This window comes from Crassostrea angulata, chromosome 6, assembly GCF_025612915.1.
Source record: "Crassostrea angulata isolate pt1a10 chromosome 6, ASM2561291v2, whole genome shotgun sequence".
NCBI lineage: Eukaryota > Metazoa > Mollusca > Bivalvia > Ostreida > Ostreidae > Magallana > Magallana angulata.
Genome location: NC_069116.1, coordinates 31,583,901 through 31,603,572, shown reverse-complemented (window position 1 = coordinate 31,603,572; position 19,672 = coordinate 31,583,901). Strand labels below are relative to the sequence as shown.

The window sequence follows — 19,672 nt, the reverse complement described above, 5'->3', positions numbered from 1 at the left end:
TACCGATATTTGTTAAATACAATTCACTTCAATAATATGTTAATGATTAATGGTTTAAAATTTTTTTTTAGACATTCTTTTCTAAAAATAGAGACTGAAAAATCGTCATTATCTTCGGAGACGCATTTAGATTGACAGAACGATATGGCAGAGTTTCCAAACCTTGGTGAACACTGTAGTTTAGATGGTTGTAAGCAAATTGGTAGGTAGATTTTATATAAGTACATGAACTTTAATAGTATACTATCAACAGAACAATAAACCTAAAGCACAAAAGTTGTTTTTTTTAAATGGGGAAGGGGGGCTTGGTTGAGGAAATTCGGGATATATAACATAAATAATACAATATATTTATTACATGTACACGTAGTTATAATTATCTCAAGATATAGTATCATAGCTTTTGATGATTGTGTAAATGACACGTTATTGGATATTCTGACATTCTGTATAATAATGGCATCCGATATTTTAGATAAATATCAGCAGATATATTGTTCATGTGATGATAAACTTAACCAACTGTATTGTTAATCACAATATAGCCTACCTTAATCAGTTGATCAGGAAAATCAAGAGACACACATAATATAAAGTATTCCGTAGGAAAATCATATCTGGTTTTTATGGTGTATTCTTTCTGTCAGGGACGCACATACGTCCCTGTTTCTGTATACAAATAAGAAGTGTATCAGCATTTGGGTCTATTTTGGTTGTTGTTTTTTTGTTTGTTTGCTTTTTTTGTATTGTAATCTCATCAGCTCAAAAACAATTCTTTCCTAACACTCTTTAAATGTATTGATCCATGTATTTTACTTGTACATGTTCTCACAGGCACCTGAATTTTTATCAATCAGTCGCTTAATTTAATAAGTCATATATTGAAAATTTCTACCCCTAATATATATAAATACGTATTTACATACAGTAGGGGTAGAATTTTTCGATATATGACTTACTAAGCGACTGATTGATAAAAATTCAGGTGCCTGTGATGTTCTCTAGGGTCATTTTACTGTGCAATTCATATACAGTATTATATTGATATAGTCAAGATAATAAATGTTTGATTTCCCTGCTTTTCTTTTCATGATTGCATTACAAGGTGTACTATATGTTTCAAAGCCATAATTTATATTGTACATGTAGCTCTGTGAATTTTACATTTACAGCACTGTGAAGTGATTGATTGATGCTGTGAGCAAACTAGTTAATACAACCTTACCATGAGGAGGAGCCACAGTAACCTCCATGATATTGTGGATAATTTAAGATTCGGATCTGAGAAGTACTTCCAAACATTTATAGAAAAGAAAGGAGATCTTAATCTGAGCGACGGATTTGGAAGAACACTGTTAATGTGGAGTGTGTTGGATGGGAAAATCGACCGTGTAAAGGCCTTGATCGATGCAGGATGTATGATGAATTTGGGCGATAAAAACAAAAATACGGCATTAATGCATGCCATACAGTCGTCCAATGTGGACATTGCCCAGATACTGGTGTTGCACGGTGCTGGAGTAAATCATTGCAACGAAGCAAACTCCACTTCATTGATGACATCGGTGGAGCAGGAAAACTTGGAGCTGGTCCAACTTCTCCTGTTGCACGGAGCAGACAGCAATCATGTTTGTGGTCATAGGTATCTTCACAACATAAGAACGGCCTTGACCTGGGCCATAGAAAATGAACTGCATGACATCACTGGAGCCATTCTTTCAGCAAGGCAAACAGTTATTAGTTATCATTTAAGTGTCTGTATTCAGAGTCACAACATACGAACATTTCAGTTCTTGCTGGCACATGGAGCCAACGCCTTTTACGGTGATATGGAAAAGTCTTGTGGTGAAAAAGTGATTAGGGATTATTTAAATGGACATTCAAATTCTGTGAAATTACTAGAAAGTATGTTTATAGAACATGGGTTTTGTACATCAATTTTGAAGAAAAATGATATTGTTAATTGTCTCTACCTCAATGAAAATCAGCCCAATAAAACAGAGGCCAAAGACAAAAAAATTCAAACAATATTGAAACACCTCTTGAATTTAGGAATGATTCCAGAAACAAGCATAGTATCAAAACTTCAAGGAAGTGAAGAGGAAACGAGCTCCAAAACAACTTTTTGTGTTCCAGAATTGCAGAAACTCGCTAGGACTGCCATCCGAGAGGCCATGCGTTTTGGCATATCTCTGAAGGTGGAAAAATTGCCGATCCCTCGAAAGCTGAAAATTTTTCTCGCTTTGAAAGAAGAGAAGTTTTTATGATCCAAAGATTTCATGTTATGTGCATCCATGTATTTTGATAGCCTGTTAATTGCAGGAAGTGTTAGTAAAGAACAATGTGTCATGTATTTACACTTACATTACTTGATAAATTATTATGCTGGGTGCATGGTAATGACTGTATAGTGCATGAGACTCATTCAGTCTAATTAAAATTATACGTTAGATCTGTTCGCTTACTTGCTACTTGTGAAGTGAGTAAGCAAGTGGATCTAACATCAAATTTTAATATGACTTATTATGGTCATAACATTAAGTGATTTTTGGATATGAATATGTGTATGTATTCATGAAGATACATGTAGTATATGAAAGTGCATGTGTGCTAATGCATTAATTAATTATATTGTTTAATATTGTTCCCTAGTCAAATATTGGGTTAGAAATACACAATTTTGATCATTTTAAATTTATTTAGTGATATTTTTATTTCAAACTATTGCAATATCTCTTTCTTCAGTAATTTTCATTCTTTACATGTATTAAAACTTTACTGTTACTTTTATCACGGAGGATTTTGTGCAAAATACTGTATACTCAGATGTATTTAAAATGCAAATCAGATATACATAGGTGCTTTTATTACAGCATATTTTGCTTACCGGTACTAGTTGATCATCATGGATGTATGTTTTGAATGAAATTATTTTGAATTCAATGATAAATGTTTTAGTTTTGTGCCATATGTATTAGATCTTGTCAACAGAAGCTCAAAAATTTGTTGAAAAATAAAACTATTGTTTTTTAAAGATGTATTCATGATATCCTCATTTACAAATGAACAACTGCATCTTCATGTCAAATTTCCAATCTTTATTGGAAATACTGTGACTAAAGATATATAGTATGACTTCTATGATACATATGTTTATGATTAGTGCTTTAGGTGGTATGGGAGACCTCCATATTGGGACAGATACTTCCGATCGATATAAACAATAAAATCAAGTATAATTTTTTAATATACATTTTTTCTTCCCAAAAATTGTTACCTATAGCTAACAGCATAGCGCAATGGGTCAGAGCTGCTGACTGCATGAGAGCATTAACTACAAATTTCCAAGTCATGAGTGCAAAACCCACAGCAGCTTTTAGACCTTTCCAAAAAGTTTTAACACGTATATTTTGGTCATGTATCGTAAAATTAGAAAATTCGAAACCTGTAAAAGTTTTTGAATTATAATGTACTTTCATTAACATTAATATCAACAAGTGTTGCATACCGCCTTAAACAGCTAGAATAGACATTAATAAGGTACTGTACAAGTCTTGATCAAAACTCTGACATGTAAATACTGAAGACATAAACATACCATACTCTGTTGATATTTTGATTACGAAAATGTTATTTTCTTCTAAAATGACAAAAATATCATTGTTTTTAACCACACTGTATCTTTTAGTCATATTTTTGTGTGAAAAAGCGGTTAAGAAGCCTTAATTGAAGCATAAATGAATTATTGTCGTCCTGTACAAAAATTGATTTGCTATAGATTTCTTAGAAGATAAATCTTTCCTCTGAAAAAAAGTAACGATTTTTTCAAACCTTATTTATCATAAAATTTTAAGTTATATGCAGACTTATCATACTAGCAACTAAAATTCTAAAAAATACAGCTCATATTGCTGTAATACATAATTTCTTGTTTTTCATTTGACCAAATCATTATCTTGAGGAAGAGCCAGAGTTTAAACATACTACATGACTGTTTTTAGCACATTAAACCATTAAAAGTTTATTGGATGAGGGGACTAATTCGACTCTTTATGGAGTTTTTAAAAACAGCCCTTTCAAAGAGAATTACATGTATTGGCCTGTTAACATTTATTTTAGTGAGAATCATATCTATCAATCTTCCCAGTCCTCCTATCCACAGATTGAGGATTGCAATAAATTTAAATTTTTAATTTGAATTTTATTTTTTTTTTCAGATTTTTTGCCTTTCACTTGTACAAAATGTCAGAAAGTGTTTTGGTAAGCTAAATTACATTTATGATGAAGATGTGTTTTGTTTTTTTCAGAACAAAAGTATCATTGATACAAGTAATTCCATTTTGATGATTACTGATAAGTCGTAAACGTCAATGATTTATATATGTATTTGCATTAATTATTTCTTTTTATTTTGTAGCCTTGAACATAAGTTTCCAGACGACCATTCATGCACAGAGGTACATGATTCAAAATATTTTATCAAAATCTCTACAACATGAACACTTTATTGAAATTGTAAGTTGAATTAATTTTTAAAAGTTGAAACTTTTAAAGAGTTATTGCACCTGTATATGTTTCAACTAAGGCTTTCCAGTGCCGCCTGCATGTTTCATAATTATGTACTGTTTTCTTTTCAGTTTAAATCTGACACCCATCATGTAGAATACACAGGCACTAGGGCCTATTCCTGCAGTTTTACAGAGTGCAAAGCCAGAGAGCTCATGCCAGTAGTGTGTGAAAAATGTTCCAAAAATTTCTGCTTGGGGTAAGAAGGATGAACTTTTTTGGGAGAGAAATTTGCTCATGACCTTGACCCAACTGAAGGTTTGATCATCATGCATGGCTTCATTTATGACAAGATCACTATGTACTCACAAACAAAAATACATGTACTAACAGTATCATTTCTAAATTTATTTTTCTTGTGATAATATGATAGAAGGTTGGGGACCATTGTTAGACTGAATCTGATTATTCATGTCCATGACCTCAAAATGTCCTATATATTTACCATTTTCGCTAAATATTAAGAGAAGTATTAACAATGCTAGTAGTTTGCATAGAATATTACACCGTAACTGATTGTTGAAGCATCTTTTGCGATTCCACTTCAGACACCGGCATCAAAAGGATCACAACTGTGAGAAGTTAGTGGAAAAAATTACTCCAACCAAAACAGCAGAACATGTGCAACAGATTCTAGGTATTTCTATATTCAGTTTGTACATTTCCACATTTTGTGTCGCTGATACTCAGATTCAAATCTTATTGCTCATAAGAACACCCTAAAAATCTATTAACATAAAAGCTGACCATGAATTATTAGACTTAAAAATAGCATCTACAGCTATATACATGTACTTTTTAGCTCACCGAGACGAAGTCAAGGAGAGCTTATGCTATACCCTCGGCGTCGGCGTCGGCGTCCGGACCTGGTTAAAGTTTTTGTTGCAGGTCCTGTATCTAAGCTATTACTTGTCCTATCTTCACCAAACTTGCATGGGTGATGCATCTGGACCTACTTATGGACTTGAAAGACTTGGATGCTGAATCTGGGTCCTAAATTTCAGATGCTGGAGGAGGTTAAGGTTGTTGGACCAGGTTAAAGTTTTTGTTGCAGGTGCCCTTTGATAGCAATATCTTAGTTACTGCTGGTCCGTACATCACCAAACTTGCATGGATGGTGTGCCTTATGATACTGATGCACCAGACAGGCTTGAGTGCTGAATCTGAGCTATAGGTTTCGGATGCTGGAGGAGGTTAAGGTTTTTGGAGCAGGTTAAAGTTTTTGTTGTGGGTGCCCATTGATAGCAATATCTAAGTTACTACTGGTCCTAACTTCACCAAACTTGTATGGATGATGCGTCTTATGATACTGATGCACCTGACAAGCTTGAATGCTGAATCTGAGCAATAGGTTACGGATGCTGGAAGAGGTTAAGGTTTTTAGAGCTGGTTAAAGTTTTTGTTGCAGGTGCCCTCTGATGATTATATCTTAGTTACCACTGGTCCTTACTTCACCAAACTTGTATGGATGGTGCGTCTTATGATACTGATGCACCTGACAAGCTTGAATGCTGAATCTGAGCAATAGGTTTTGGATGCTGGAGGAGGTTAAGGTTTTAAGAGCTGGTTAAATAAAGTTTTTGAAACAGGTGCCCTCTGATGATGATATCTTAGTTATTACTTGTCCTTACTTCACCAGACTTCCATGGATGGTGTGTCTTATGATACTGATGCACCTGACAGGCTTGAATGCTGAGTCTGGTTTCGGATGCTGGATAAAGTTAAGTTTTTAGGAACAGGTCACATGTTTAATAGATGATAGTACTATATCAAACTTGCATAGTTGATTTAACTGTAATATGAATGAATCGCAGAGGTAGCTTCAGATGCAGAGCTTGATCTCCATTATCAAGGATGCTAAAAAATAAATCTTAGTTATTACAGGTCCTAACTTCACCAAACTTGAATGGATGGTGTGTCTTATGATACAGATGCACCTGACAGGCATGGATGCTGAATCTGAGCCATAGGTTGCGGATGCTGGAGGAAGTTAAGGTTTTAATTGCTAGTGCCCTCTGATGATGATATCTTAGTTATTACTGGTCCAAACTTCACCAAACTTGCATGGATGATGCGTGTTATGATACCAATGCACCTGATGGGCTTGAATGCTGAATCTGAGCCATAGGTTTCGGATGCTGGATGAGGTTTAGTTTTTTGGAACAGGTCACATGTTTTATAGATGATAGCTTGCATAGTTGATTTAACTTTATTTTAAATTAAATGCAGAGGTTGCTTTATATGCCGAGCCTGATCTCCATTATCAAGGATGCTAAAGAAATCTCCTACCTCACTCAAACCAGCTCGATAGATAGATGTGTTTGTTGATAAATGATATAACATGATTCCTATGATATAGTATTGTATGATATGAAACAATATTGTTTGATATGATACAATAGGATATCATATGTTATATTATAAAAAGTTATACAATACGATATGATATTGTATCAATTTTTTGGATATTTTATGATATGATATTGTATCATGATACTGTTATGTATAGTATTGTATATTATGATACAATATTGTATAATATTATATTGTATTTTTAATTTATTATTTTATCACATGATACAATTACATAAGATATTGCAAAATATTATATTGTATCCTATGATACAATATTGTATATTCTATAATATTGTATCATACAATATTGTATAATATGATATTGGTTTCAGTAATATAGAATTATATCACATGAAATTGTATTATATGATATTGTAATATTATATAATATTGTATCATACGATATTGTATGATATGATATTGGTTTATATGATATATTATCTTATCACATGAAATTGTATTATATGATATTGTAATATATATTATTGTGTCATATGATACAATATGTATAATATAATAATGTATTTTATAATATTTTGCTTTATCACATAATATTGTATCATTTGATAAGATACAATGTTGGAATCAAATTATATTGTATTATATGATATAATATCATATAATGTATCAAATATGTTTCAGTGTCATTCAATACAATATCATACTATATTATACAATATAATATGTTTCAATGTTATGATGTATTATGTAATATGATATTGTAATATAATACTATATTGTATTATATTTTATGATATTGTATTATGTGATCAAATACAATAAGGTATAACACAATACAATGTCATATCATACATTACAATATCATATCTCATTATTGTTTATTACGGTATTTTATTGTTTTATATGATATATATTATAAATATGACATGATACAATATTTAATTTTATATCATTGTATTGATTAACATATGAACATATGATTATCATAAAAAAAATTTATCAGATGATATACGATATTTTGTCAAAACAGAATCCATGAATATCCAAGATCATAAAGTATGATTTTCATATAAAATGATAAAGGTGGTCTTATGAAGGTGATGTCTCATAATGGTGATGCTCCGTCTCGGTGAGCTTAGTAATCTATGATTACCTATGTTTATTTAACTTTTAAGCTTCATTCAATGAGATGAAAGTTTGTTTTCTTCAATATTTCAACTACAGCCTCCAAGAAATTAAATATAAATCCAAAGAAACCAAGAGGAAAGAAATCCAGTAAGACTGCAGCCAAGGTGGCTCTAATGAAGATGAAGCTTCATGCAGTTGGTGATGCAAAGATCCCAGACTTTGACAGAGTGTATCTCCAGGTGGTGCTACCAGGTGGTTCTGTCTCCAAAGGCACCACTAAACAACTCTTCTTTTCTAAGGTACATGTAAATCTCATTCATCAGCGAGTCAGTTTAGTATTGTTTAGATATTTTGTTTAGGTTAATCATGTACAAGCCCAGTACACATGAAGCATTATACTGTATGTATCTCTATTAAAGATAAGAGAGATGGCAGAAGGTTGTACATGTACAAAGAACAAGTGCACTTAAGCTATAGAGAATGGGCCCTTTTTCAGTGCCGTTTTTATGTACAAAATATCAACAAATTGCTTTTTTCTTGTAATAGTTAAGCACTGATGGATACTTATGATTTATATGCACGCTTAAATTTACCAAAATTAGCATACAGTTTAAAAAATTGAGGATTTTTAAATGCCTATAAATAATCTAAATCCGGAAAAATCGAACCGAACCTACTTGAATTGTGTCTATTTAAATCAGAGGGAGGAGAAATTTAAATCAACATTGTTCTGTTGGTGGATCGATTAGCGCGTTTGCTGAATTATACTTTATGCATTACTAGTATTTTACGTCTGAAAAAAAAATCATGTAAAGCTTTGAAGTTGCATATTACCATAGTGATCAAACAAACATTCCTGACCATATAAAGTTGATGGAAAGCGATGTTTTACAGTGAGCACGTTTGACAAACGTCTACCTGGATGGAACCCACGTGATTGTTTGAAATAATTTATTCCATGCGTGGGTTCAAACATGGGTCACGCAGGTAATAGCTTTCGCTTGCTATAGGAACAACCTTGAAATTTTCATACGTTTTTCATTTTTTAGGTACCAGCCTATTGTACTACAAACTTCTTATTTTCACAGGAGTTTTCTAAATGATTGTATAATGCGTATTTTGTCTTTTCCACAAGTTTGTACTCGGTTAGGCTGACAGTAAACAAAGGCTTTGAAATGAATGCCCATCCTCGATTTACTATACAAAATCATGAATGTCGACTGACCCCTACTATGTTGTAAAGCTTTGTGCTTTTTATATACAATAAATTCAGCGCTAAAACTTGTTATTTCTTATGGAATAGATATCAATAGGTGATGTTAGGGGAAAAAATATGCTTAATTTGAATCTTGATTTTTTCACTTTTTATCGGGGCCCTTAAGTGCACTCGTCCTTTGCTCGAGATCTAAAGATGTCAAATCCTATACAAAATATCAATTTAAATAAGGATAGCAAGATTGAAAAATTAATCTGAATTTAATTTCATTTTTGTCATAAAAGTGCTTGTATGATTTAATAAGGAAAAAACATTGATTTAACATTTGTTACGGATATTAATCAAATGCTATTACAATGTACTGTAAATGGTATTCACAACTAACCATCTTTATCGTTTCATTCTTTTCTACACAAAATAAATTTGAAATACTTTTAAATGCATTTGTTATGTTATTGTTAAATCCAAAAGTATTATACAATGTATAACTGATATATGTTATGTGTTTTAGACCTGGTCTGTTGGCAGAGCAATAGATGTGGCAGCAGAGAGAGGAAGCATTAGCAATGCTAACAACACAGGCAGCTCACAGGTTCATATCTCTATTGTACAGTTTCTTTAGGAAAATAATACATTAATAAATGATACATTTCAAGAGTAAACTGATCATATCAGTTTGATACATAGCTGTTCAAAGAGGGGCATGGTTTTTGTTAAACATATGAAAATTTGCAATTGCGTCTTTGAGTGTTCATTGATCAATCTTTCACTTACATGTTGGCATACTGTGGATTCATTAGATTTCGTGTTGGCTCAATTTTCGTGGAATTTGTGGATACCTCTCATCCACGAATTATCATCATCCACGAATTGATAATAATAAGGGTTATAAAGTCATTTTTCTATTTGTAGGTATAAAACAACACATGAAATTTCGTCCTCACAAATCAGTGAAATTTAAGCAATCCACGAAAATTAGCCCCCATGAATTTTAATGATTCCACAGTATGTACTAGTAAATTAATGTTCAACAATTACAATTAACATTCTTTGGATTGTATTGCAGAAACTACGTCTGTTTTCTATGGATGATGGATCCATTTTACCCATCGATCAAACAATTGATTCTCTTTTACAAAATGAGGCTTTATTTAATGGTGGAACAGTGATTTTGGAAAGAGTGACAGAAGATGTGAATGTTATAGATTTCGAATTATACCAATAAATATATCCATGTTGAAATAGACTGTTATTATTTTTTAATGAAACCAATAAATATATTGTTTATCTATATTTCAATACAGCAATATGTGATTGTACCCAGAAATTGAAATCGAGTGACCCAGGTGACCTATTGCTATCGGTCTTCGTCCATCATTGTGCATCGTATTCTGCAGACGTACGTGTAGCATCGTTTTTGAAAGTGGGGGAACCAGACTCGTCCAAAAAACCTTGGCAAGCAAAAATTTAAAAAAATAGTGCCATAGTCTTTTTTTTGCCCTTTTCAACATTTTTACATTTATAATATAATTTTGGCTATATGTATTGAAAATAGTTATGAACAGTTTGTAAGCGCAACTCCTCTTAAAATGCAGCATGGAATGTGGTAAAACTATGTAGATTTGTAGGCACTTAAGACACGGTGTGCAGATGTGTATATTACGGTGACACACACACACACACACACACTTTCTAGGAATTAAGAACACAATAGATATTTAATGTCATTTATCATTATGCTCTTTTGAACTTGGAATGTTTTTAGTTGTTAAAGACAAAGGAATAGTTGTGTATATCTGCATGAAGTTTTTTTTTGCGAGTTATACCCCTTATTAGATTACCATCCATTTTGTGTATCATTGTCAAGTATTAGGGGAGCGTGGGTTGTGCGAGCTTGCTCAATTTTTCTTTCATTTTTTTTCACTTATTCTTCATTAAACATTGAGCTCTTTTTGATGTTTTAGTTTAAGGATTCTCCGATCCTCAACCTCGAATCGAAGTATTTATTTCATCATAAGAATGTTATATTTATCATTCAATCTTTATAAACGAAATAAAACAAAAAGAAATTTTTTGATGGCATCCATGCATTTTACGAAGTTATTGCAATTTTGGCCACGATGAATATAATGGAATAAATAACGTATACAAGTTGAAATCAAATTAGAAGAACATATTAGAAGAACAGGTTGTTTCCTTTACCTTAAGGTGATAGGTGTCCGTGGAGCCACAAAGTCGAGCAGTTCGTTGAAGGTCTTAGCGTAAAATTAACACTTTAAGACTCATTGAATTTGTCTACATATTTAAAAAGGCAGATTTATAGTACGAATAAAGATATTATGGATAATTTAAATATAGAGTTATCGAACTTTGTGAGGAACCGAGATCGTTAAAGAATGTGTGATTTAAAGGTTGTATGGGATACCTCCATATTGTGATATTGTTTATCGAAATAAACAATAAAAACAAGGATATTGTAATAGACATTTTCTTACCAAACAATTTCACCTAACAGCCTCGCGCAAAGGGTTAGGGCGTTCAGTACGAACCTGTAGGTCACGAGTTTGAATCCTGCTAGGGATTTTAAATTTTTTACCTTTCCACAAATTTTTAAAACTTATTTTTGGTAAAATATTGTAAAATTTAAAAAAAAGAAGTATTTTTATTATTTTATACTTTTATTTACATTAATAGCAATTAAGTCTCTCCTTTAAATATCCAATCATGCAGTTTTTTATTTCAGTTTCAAAGAATATGTCAAGAAAGCAATTAAGAGAATTTTGTGGACACTGTATACATAAAAATAAATTAAAAATTAAGCATGGTATCATTGTAAAGTGTATTTAGTGTTATTTCCCGCGCTTGCGCGGGATATTATCTAGTAGTTTATAAAACTAATTAACGTCACTGAATGGAAACCGAACCGATTTCAGTCAACAGAAACGTGGAGTGATGACCCACTTTACATTAAGAATATTAATTTGGATCTCAACAATTGAACGGTTTAGAAAAATAATTCAAGTCCATGTATTTATAACCAAAGTAGCATATCATTTAAACAACACATTTTGTTTATTGCTTCACTACATTATACAATTTAACAAATAACGTCAAAGGAAAGAAAAAACGTGGTACAGAACAAAAACAAAAAGGAAATACAAGTATAATGACATGTATACAAAATACAGATATGACATGAGAAGATTATAAAGAGGGCAGACAAAGTCATAAAATTTGGTTATAAAGATAGGAATTTTTTTTTCAGTATTATTACATCACAATCGCACATTATTCTAGAAGACATCATTTCTTTAAATTTTAAAATATTTGGTATTGTACAGTATTTATTATGCAGATATTATTCTTTCCTGATATTTCATAGTGATGGACATTCTAAAAGGTAATGGACAGTATATTGTATTTATTTTAATTCTGTAGCTTTAGCGTGTTTATTTGTTAAGTACAGATTTAGTGTACTAGTAGAGCAAGACTCAGCGACATTCTTTTCATTTTATTCACCTGCAACAAAGTTGTTTCTTACACGGTGACAATACATTAAGACTAGGAATTACTTTTACAAACAACCGGCCTCGTCTCCGTGCATGGAATATCATTCCACACTCCTCCATATCCAGTAGATGATGCAATACATTTTTCAGAGCCGATTCCATAATAATCATCCGGTTGACCATTATTCCAGTAAGTGTAGGTTGACGGAGTTTGACCATTAATCCATGTAAACGTCCCGGAATTATCTGTATCGTATCCGTTCAGCCAGTATTCGTATGGTACTTTACAAATGGTAGATGCTGCATGTATAAAATAACATTGAAAAAAATTATGTAAATTGAATTCAATAGTGTATAAAATACACTATATTTTAGTCCACATTGATTTACAGTTCAGTTTTCTTTTCTGTTTTTCTGTGATTTTGTGTGTGATACCAGTAATTTCTATGCTTTAAAAAGTATATGGCTCCGGATAATTCGTGAAAAACATACATAACTCGATTAGCCACTCATTTTCAGCTTGAGAGTGCACTTCAATGACACGAGACGGTGGAGACAGGCTGGCACAAAATGTCTGCGAAAAGAATATTGATGATATTTATGATTTATATAAAGTATATGATATTCATTGTTAATTCTATAGTTTTAACCTGTTTCATAAGGTAAATATATATTTAGTGTACTTGTAGAGCAAGACTCGTTGACATTCTCTCCATTTTGTTTTTAAAACTTGTGCTTAATGTACTTTATAAAACTTGTGGGGGGATGTAAGTAATTTTTTAGCCTTGTTTGATTAATCTGAAAATACAGGTTAAAAATTATAAAACATATAAGACATTTCCCGTATTCTTTAGCGGTATCGATAAAAGATGGAATGTGATAGTCTATCAAAATGTATTTTCTATCTTATCACCTATGCCGACATCTTCATAAAATAAAAGATGTTTACTTTAAAATTAGCCTGTACAGAGTGTAGTTCATTATGTCCACACTGCATGTGTTTCACGTGAACAAAATGATCCACACTGTTGAAATCACAAATATTTACATCTACCGAATATGATTTCCTCTAATTCTTACGGAAACTAAATAGTTAATTCATAGCGCTATAGAACCAGCCAGACTGAAATCGACACACCCCATTTATCGATTGGTCGTAACCTACAGCGACCTAAGAAAAATCACGGACTGCACGAAATAATCAAGTTGGCTGTTTCTTTAAGCTATCGCACTGATGAACATTTAACAGGAATTAGTGAGTTTTACTTACTTGTTACAATTAAGTTATTAAATAAGTTTGCCAAAAGAAAGATGTAAATACTAACAATAACTGCTTTCTTTAATGATTCATGCGGGTTATGAAGGTAGCGATCATTGCAGAACAAATTTACATAACCCAATATCGCGGGAAAAATCAATTTTAAACCTTTTCCCAATTGAATAAAGATGTATAAAATATATTTTCATCATTTTAAAAATTTATTATGGCATACAAAAATAAAACAAACTGTTTTCAAATCGTGGTAAAAGGTTATCTCACCCGAGAATCATTGAATGTTCTGTAATTAGAATCCAACAAATACCAATTACCGAAACGATAGTGCCATTTTGAACAATCTGGAAAAAAATATGGAGAAATTTATTGGTTGGTTTTCTTCAATCACACTTAAAAATTCAAAAGACACCATTTACAGAGCTCATCTAATCAATGATATCTTATTTTAAACTTAGGAGCTAGCTAGCTTTCTTAGCTTTAATTACAATACAATCAAGGAGATCACTCATTACATGTATTTTAACAAACTTGATATTTAAGGAATGAATTTAATTTCTACCTATGTTATACGATATAACATAACTTGGGGCAGTTTACGCTTTATAAACCGCGAAGCGGTTTATAAAAAAGCGTCGTATTGTGACGTAGGCAAGTTATGTTATACGATATATATATATAAATTTGTTTAGCCAATCAAATGAGGCGTTACAATCAGAATTAAATTATTCCAATATATTAACTTGCTTTCCTAAATTCTGGCCATCCCAATTTCTTTAATCAGTAGAATTTTTTACCATATTTAACTCTAAAACTGTAGCTCTATAATTTAAATGTTGAACCCCGCTATTACGGCTCCTTCCCGACCCCATTTGATCATCATGGCAAGGACACGAACAACGAAAGTTGTCAAAATTTTTGGAACAGCCTTTCCATTCTTCAGGACATTATAAATATTAAGCAATGAGAAAACAAAAGAAAAGCATAAAAACTATTACAGAGTGAATTATATAAAAAACACATGCTACATCATTTATATATAAAATGTACCATGTACCCTCATTTATTGCATTGGCTTAACTAATTCATTTATATTGTCCTTTACAAAAATTTAGATTATTGAGAATCAAAATTTGTACATGACAACTTGTCATGTACAAATTTTGATTCTCAATAATCTAAATTTTTAGATTTATAATTACAGATACAATTGTACCTATCTTTAATTCAATTGTACCTATCTTCAATTCATTGCATTTGTACCTATCTTCAAATGAATTGTACCTATCTTCAAATGAATTAAAGATAGGTATAATTGAATTGTACCTATCTCTAATTCAATTTGAAGATAGGTACAATTGAATTGAAGATAGGTACAATTGAATTGAAGATAGGTACAATTGAATTGAAGATAGGTACAAATATTTGAATATATGTTAATTTGGCGTTCCATACATTTCAAGATGTTTTCGATAGAAACTCAACCAAAATCTATTTTAAATAAAGACTTACCAAATTTTCTCTCATAATAAATCCATCCAATGTAAGACTGTGGTCCTGTGACTGACACTGCATCCATGTGAACAGACAGAAGTTGACAGAAGTGGGTGTTCATGTTGTACATGATGGATTTACACTCGTCATTTCTTGTACAATAAGATGCACAGTGTGTTGAACTTCGGGAAATAAGTATTGATATAATATTGGTTGACCCAGTTGCCCAGTTGTCGTAAGTGGGGTTTCTATACAAGAAATCGGAGATGAAGACCCCACGTACAGCTAAGATCACCACAAAAACAAGAAATATGGTTTGTTTCATACTGAGGTTCAAAAAACTAGTTTGACGTTCGAGTGTTATCTGTTATATAGACATGCTTCTACAAAACATGTCATGCCATTGGTTAAGGTGCAGCTACATTAATTAAAGAGGGTCCTCTACTTTCTTGTAATAAAGTTCGTGGGAAAACAAACATCAGTTCGTAAGTAAGTTTATAATTGAATATCGACATAAATACACATTTAACACCGACAATATGCATAAGACAAATTTTTAAAATAGTATGACTATATTCTGCATCACATTATGTAAGATATAAAATGGAAATCCATTTGATCCATTGTGTATGATGCTGTGAATATCAAATGTTTCCGTTTCAAAAATACGAAATTTATGTACCTCAATGACTATGACACTGACACATATATAGCTGCGAATTTCCATTGTAATTATATATTGATATTCTATAAGGATCTTTATGATCTGTGAAATAAAGCACGTATACTTCAAAAAAAGATAATTAATAATTCTTTTTTTGCATTATTTCCTTTGCTCTTCTAATTAATGTCATACTGATATAGCAAATATCTGATAATCGAATTGCCATGGTGAATTTAAATCACATCAGGGTCATCATTCATTTTGCAGTACAAAAAATACGTTAAACAGATGATGTAAAGTTTGAAATATTGATTTAAGTTTAGTGATGCTACTTTTCTTCGTCCTTCTCTCTGTCAATGTTCACCACTTTCTTTTCGAATATAAGTAAAGACAAAATGAGTTAATGAAATTTAATGATAAAAATAAATATTTTAAAGTTTGATATAAATTATCCTTTGTCGTGCGTGTGTGTCGTGTGTTAAAAGTAGAACATTTTTGGCTTCTTCTCTGACACACTTGACCATATTTGGTGTGTAGCATCACTAGGGAAAGGGGAACATAAATTGTGAAATTTATGACCCTCACCCCCAGGGGCCATAACTTTTGGGTAAAAATAAAAAATTGGCGCAAATTTAAAAAAAATCCTCTTTACTACTGGACATTTAACTACGAAAGACGAATAGGGCCACATTAAAGAGTAATTTGATCTCGTAATTACGAGAAAAGATCTCGTTATTACGAGGAAAGATTTCGTTATTACGAGAAAAGATCCCGTTATTACGAGTTAATTATCTTGTTATTACGAGAAAGGATCTCGTAATTACATGTTAATTATCCCGTATTTACAAGAAACGATACTGCATTTTATTGCTCTGAATGTAATCTCTGATTTAAACCGCCAAGTCGATTGGTTCACTCTTTCAGTCTTTTTTTTTTCCTCTCCAGAAACGTTAATTCAATTTTGATCAATTTTAAATTACAACGATGATTATTTATTTATATAAAATTATACATAAAATTATTGAACCTGACATTTGAATATTTAGTAGAAAGAACGTCATGTAATTTGACTTTTCAACGTATATTACTGTGATGTAAATACCTGGTAGTCCTATACATAAAAAACACAATTCCATTAGTTGCATATAACCATGTAGTTTTAATCATGGATATAAGGGATTTATCCCGGATTGTGTTTTATATATTCACAACCTATATTAAAAATATTTGTTTTTGCAGATTTGCCTTTCAGAGTCTGCTAACAAATTATTCGACATGTAAATAAATTGGTAAATTTATTTATTAAACAATCAACTTTGCTCCTTCTGAAATTTCTTTCACTAATTTAATATATTTCTTAAAATATCTTCATCCATTATACTTAAAGAGACTAAGAGAGTTCATCTAGAACTTTTTAACGTACCATTTTATATTGATCTTTTTCGTAATTACGAGATCTTTTCTCTTGATAACAAGATCATTAATTCATAAGTACGAAATTTTTTCTCGCAATAAGGAGATAATTAACTCGTTATAACAAGATATTTCCTCGAATTTATCAAATCTTATCTCGTAATAACAAGATAATTCACTCTTAATGACGAGAAAATTAACTCAAAATAATGAGATTGTTAACTCGAAATAACGAGATAATCAACTGGTAATAACGAGATTTTTATCGTAATTACGAGATCTTTTCTCGTAATAACGAGATAATTAACTCGCATTAACGAAATCCTTTCGAGATATATAATTTCGTAAGTACGAGATAAAAATATTTTTTCATGTGGCCATATTCGTCTTTCAACAGAGAAAATTAGCCCGTAGTTATAATGAGCAGGGATGCCTCGACTAAAATTGTGAAATTCATAGTCCCTGCGTCAGGAGTTCGGGCCCTATGGCGCGGCCAATATGGTCAAATGGTGAACATGTATTTCTTCATCTAAAAATCTTGATTTTTTTACTCCCATATATATGTGAGAAAAATAAATGGATGCTTATAATGTCTATAAGGCCTCCACAATGATTGTGAAACTCATGGCCCCTGGGTCAGAGGATAAGGCCCTAAGGCGGAGCGAAATGGCTATACAAGTGAAAATGTATTGAATCTTAGAAAATCTTCATCAGAATATTTACTTCCACAGAAGAAGGAGATAAACTAAATGCATGATTATGATGTTCATGAAGCTCTCTACCAAAATTGTGATATCCATGGCCCCTGAAGTAGGGTTTAGGCCCTTGGGTATGATCAATATGGCCATATAGTGAAAATGTATAATTATATATTTTCTTCCGTACTTTAACTGTTTTAGAAAATAAATTCAGTGCATTGTAATTTTGTCAATAATGTCCTTTTTTGAATTAAGAAAAGCACTTTCCTTGGGGCAAGGGTTCAGGCTTTTTATTTTTATTTTTTGAGGGGGAGGGGATGACAAATATTACCATATAGTGGCCATTTCTTTTTTTGGTGGGTCACTTGAGTCACTCGGGTAGCATATTGTCGTTGGCCGTGCATGTCCGTTAACAATTTAGCATTCTTAACTTCATCTTGAAAAATACAAGCTAAAATATCACTTTGCCATAATATTTTTTACAGTGCTGCCGTTGTGGCGAGCGCAGCAAGAATTAAACATACCTTGCATCATTCTCAGCTTAGTGATATTTTGACAGTTATCAACATAAAAAAAAACTGAGAGAGAGAGAGAGAGAGAGAGAGAGAGAGAGAGAGAGAGAATATCATATAAAATTTCTAAATTTAAAAAAATCTTACAAAATACATAGACTTACTTCCCCCTGAAAACGTTTTTTACTATTGGAGAGTCTGTAAAATGTAATTTGTATCAATAAAGTATGATTCTTGCTTGTATGTATATAATAGTAATCTCTCCAACAAACCAAAAAGAAAAATAAATCAATTTGAAATCATCTGAGGCAGGTATCGCAATTAATACTGAAATAGCTAGTACACGCATCACAGATGTTTGATCAACCTCTTTTATCACGGGAAATAGGCCTATAAAGCGAGATCACTGTGACGTAATACGTCATAATCTATAATCATTTTTTTACCAATCTCAAATTAATACGTAGGAATGGAAGCATAAAAAACTCTCTTTGGTCTCACAAAAGCTTGTGCGATAATCAAAACGTGTCTTCAAACATCAAGGCACAAATTACAAGTTTAATGTCAGCCATTTTTGGCATAGCACTACGGGAGAAAACTTTAGAGAGCACTATGGGATGTTGTTAAAAATTGCTCTTGAGGAATGTGTAGGTTTAGCTCGTTCTTTTTCCCGCGCGCACTGGTTCTTAGAGCTCACTTTGCTCACTACGTGTTCTATTTTAGGAAATCTACTTTTATTAATAAACTATACATTATATGCTTCAAGGCTAGAAAAAAATTGTTTGCATGTTGAGTGCATTATGAATAAAATAATGAATGTATCAAAAGATTGCCATTTAAGGGCCTGCATGTCTCATTTTACTAAAAGTTTACAATTTTACGA

General features: G+C 31.8%; 2 protein-coding genes across 2 annotated transcripts; one reads left to right on the top strand and one right to left on the bottom strand.

Annotated features, from left to right (window-relative positions):
- The first annotated feature begins 128 nt into the window (after positions 1-128).
- Positions 129-10,472, top strand: LOC128190077 (AN1-type zinc finger protein 1-like). The gene is made up of 8 exons (XM_052861982.1): positions 129-202; positions 1,173-1,642; positions 4,418-4,457; positions 4,638-4,765; positions 5,115-5,203; positions 8,107-8,309; positions 9,738-9,818; positions 10,293-10,472. Exons 2-8 carry the CDS (start codon positions 1,227-1,229, stop codon positions 10,449-10,451), a joined length of 1,116 nt encoding a protein of 371 aa, XP_052717942.1. The 5' UTR covers positions 129-202; positions 1,173-1,226; the 3' UTR covers positions 10,452-10,472.
- Positions 10,473-12,787: 2,315 nt separating this feature from the next.
- LOC128190455 (perlucin-like protein) lies at positions 12,788-15,827 on the bottom strand. The gene is made up of 4 exons (XM_052862511.1): positions 15,521-15,827; positions 14,276-14,352; positions 13,228-13,309; positions 12,788-13,035 (listed from the first exon to the last, which is right to left on the bottom strand). The coding sequence occupies exons 1-4, from the start codon at positions 15,825-15,827 to the stop codon at positions 12,788-12,790; spliced, it is 714 nt and encodes a 237-aa protein (XP_052718471.1).
- Positions 15,828-19,672: the final 3,845 nt, after the last annotated feature.

Excerpts from the sequence above, each read along its gene's own strand:
- LOC128190455 (XM_052862511.1), bottom strand. The coding sequence starts at position 15,827 with ATGAAACAAACCATATTTCTTGTTTTTGTGGTGATCTTAGCTGTACGT. Across the intron at positions 14,353-15,520 it reads TTATTATGAGAGAAAATTTG|ATTGTTCAAAATGGCACTAT; the intron begins GTAAGTCTTTAT and ends ATTTTTTTCCAG. Across the intron at positions 13,036-13,227 it reads TGAGTGGCTAATCGAGTTAT|CATCTACCATTTGTAAAGTA; the intron begins GTATGTTTTTCA and ends TTATACATGCAG.
- LOC128190077 (XM_052861982.1), top strand. The coding sequence starts at position 1,227 with ATGAGGAGGAGCCACAGTAACCTCCATGATATTGTGGATAATTTAAGA. Across the intron at positions 4,766-5,114 it reads TCCAAAAATTTCTGCTTGGG|ACACCGGCATCAAAAGGATC; the intron begins GTAAGAAGGATG and ends ATTCCACTTCAG. Across the intron at positions 9,819-10,292 it reads ACAACACAGGCAGCTCACAG|AAACTACGTCTGTTTTCTAT; the intron begins GTTCATATCTCT and ends ATTGTATTGCAG.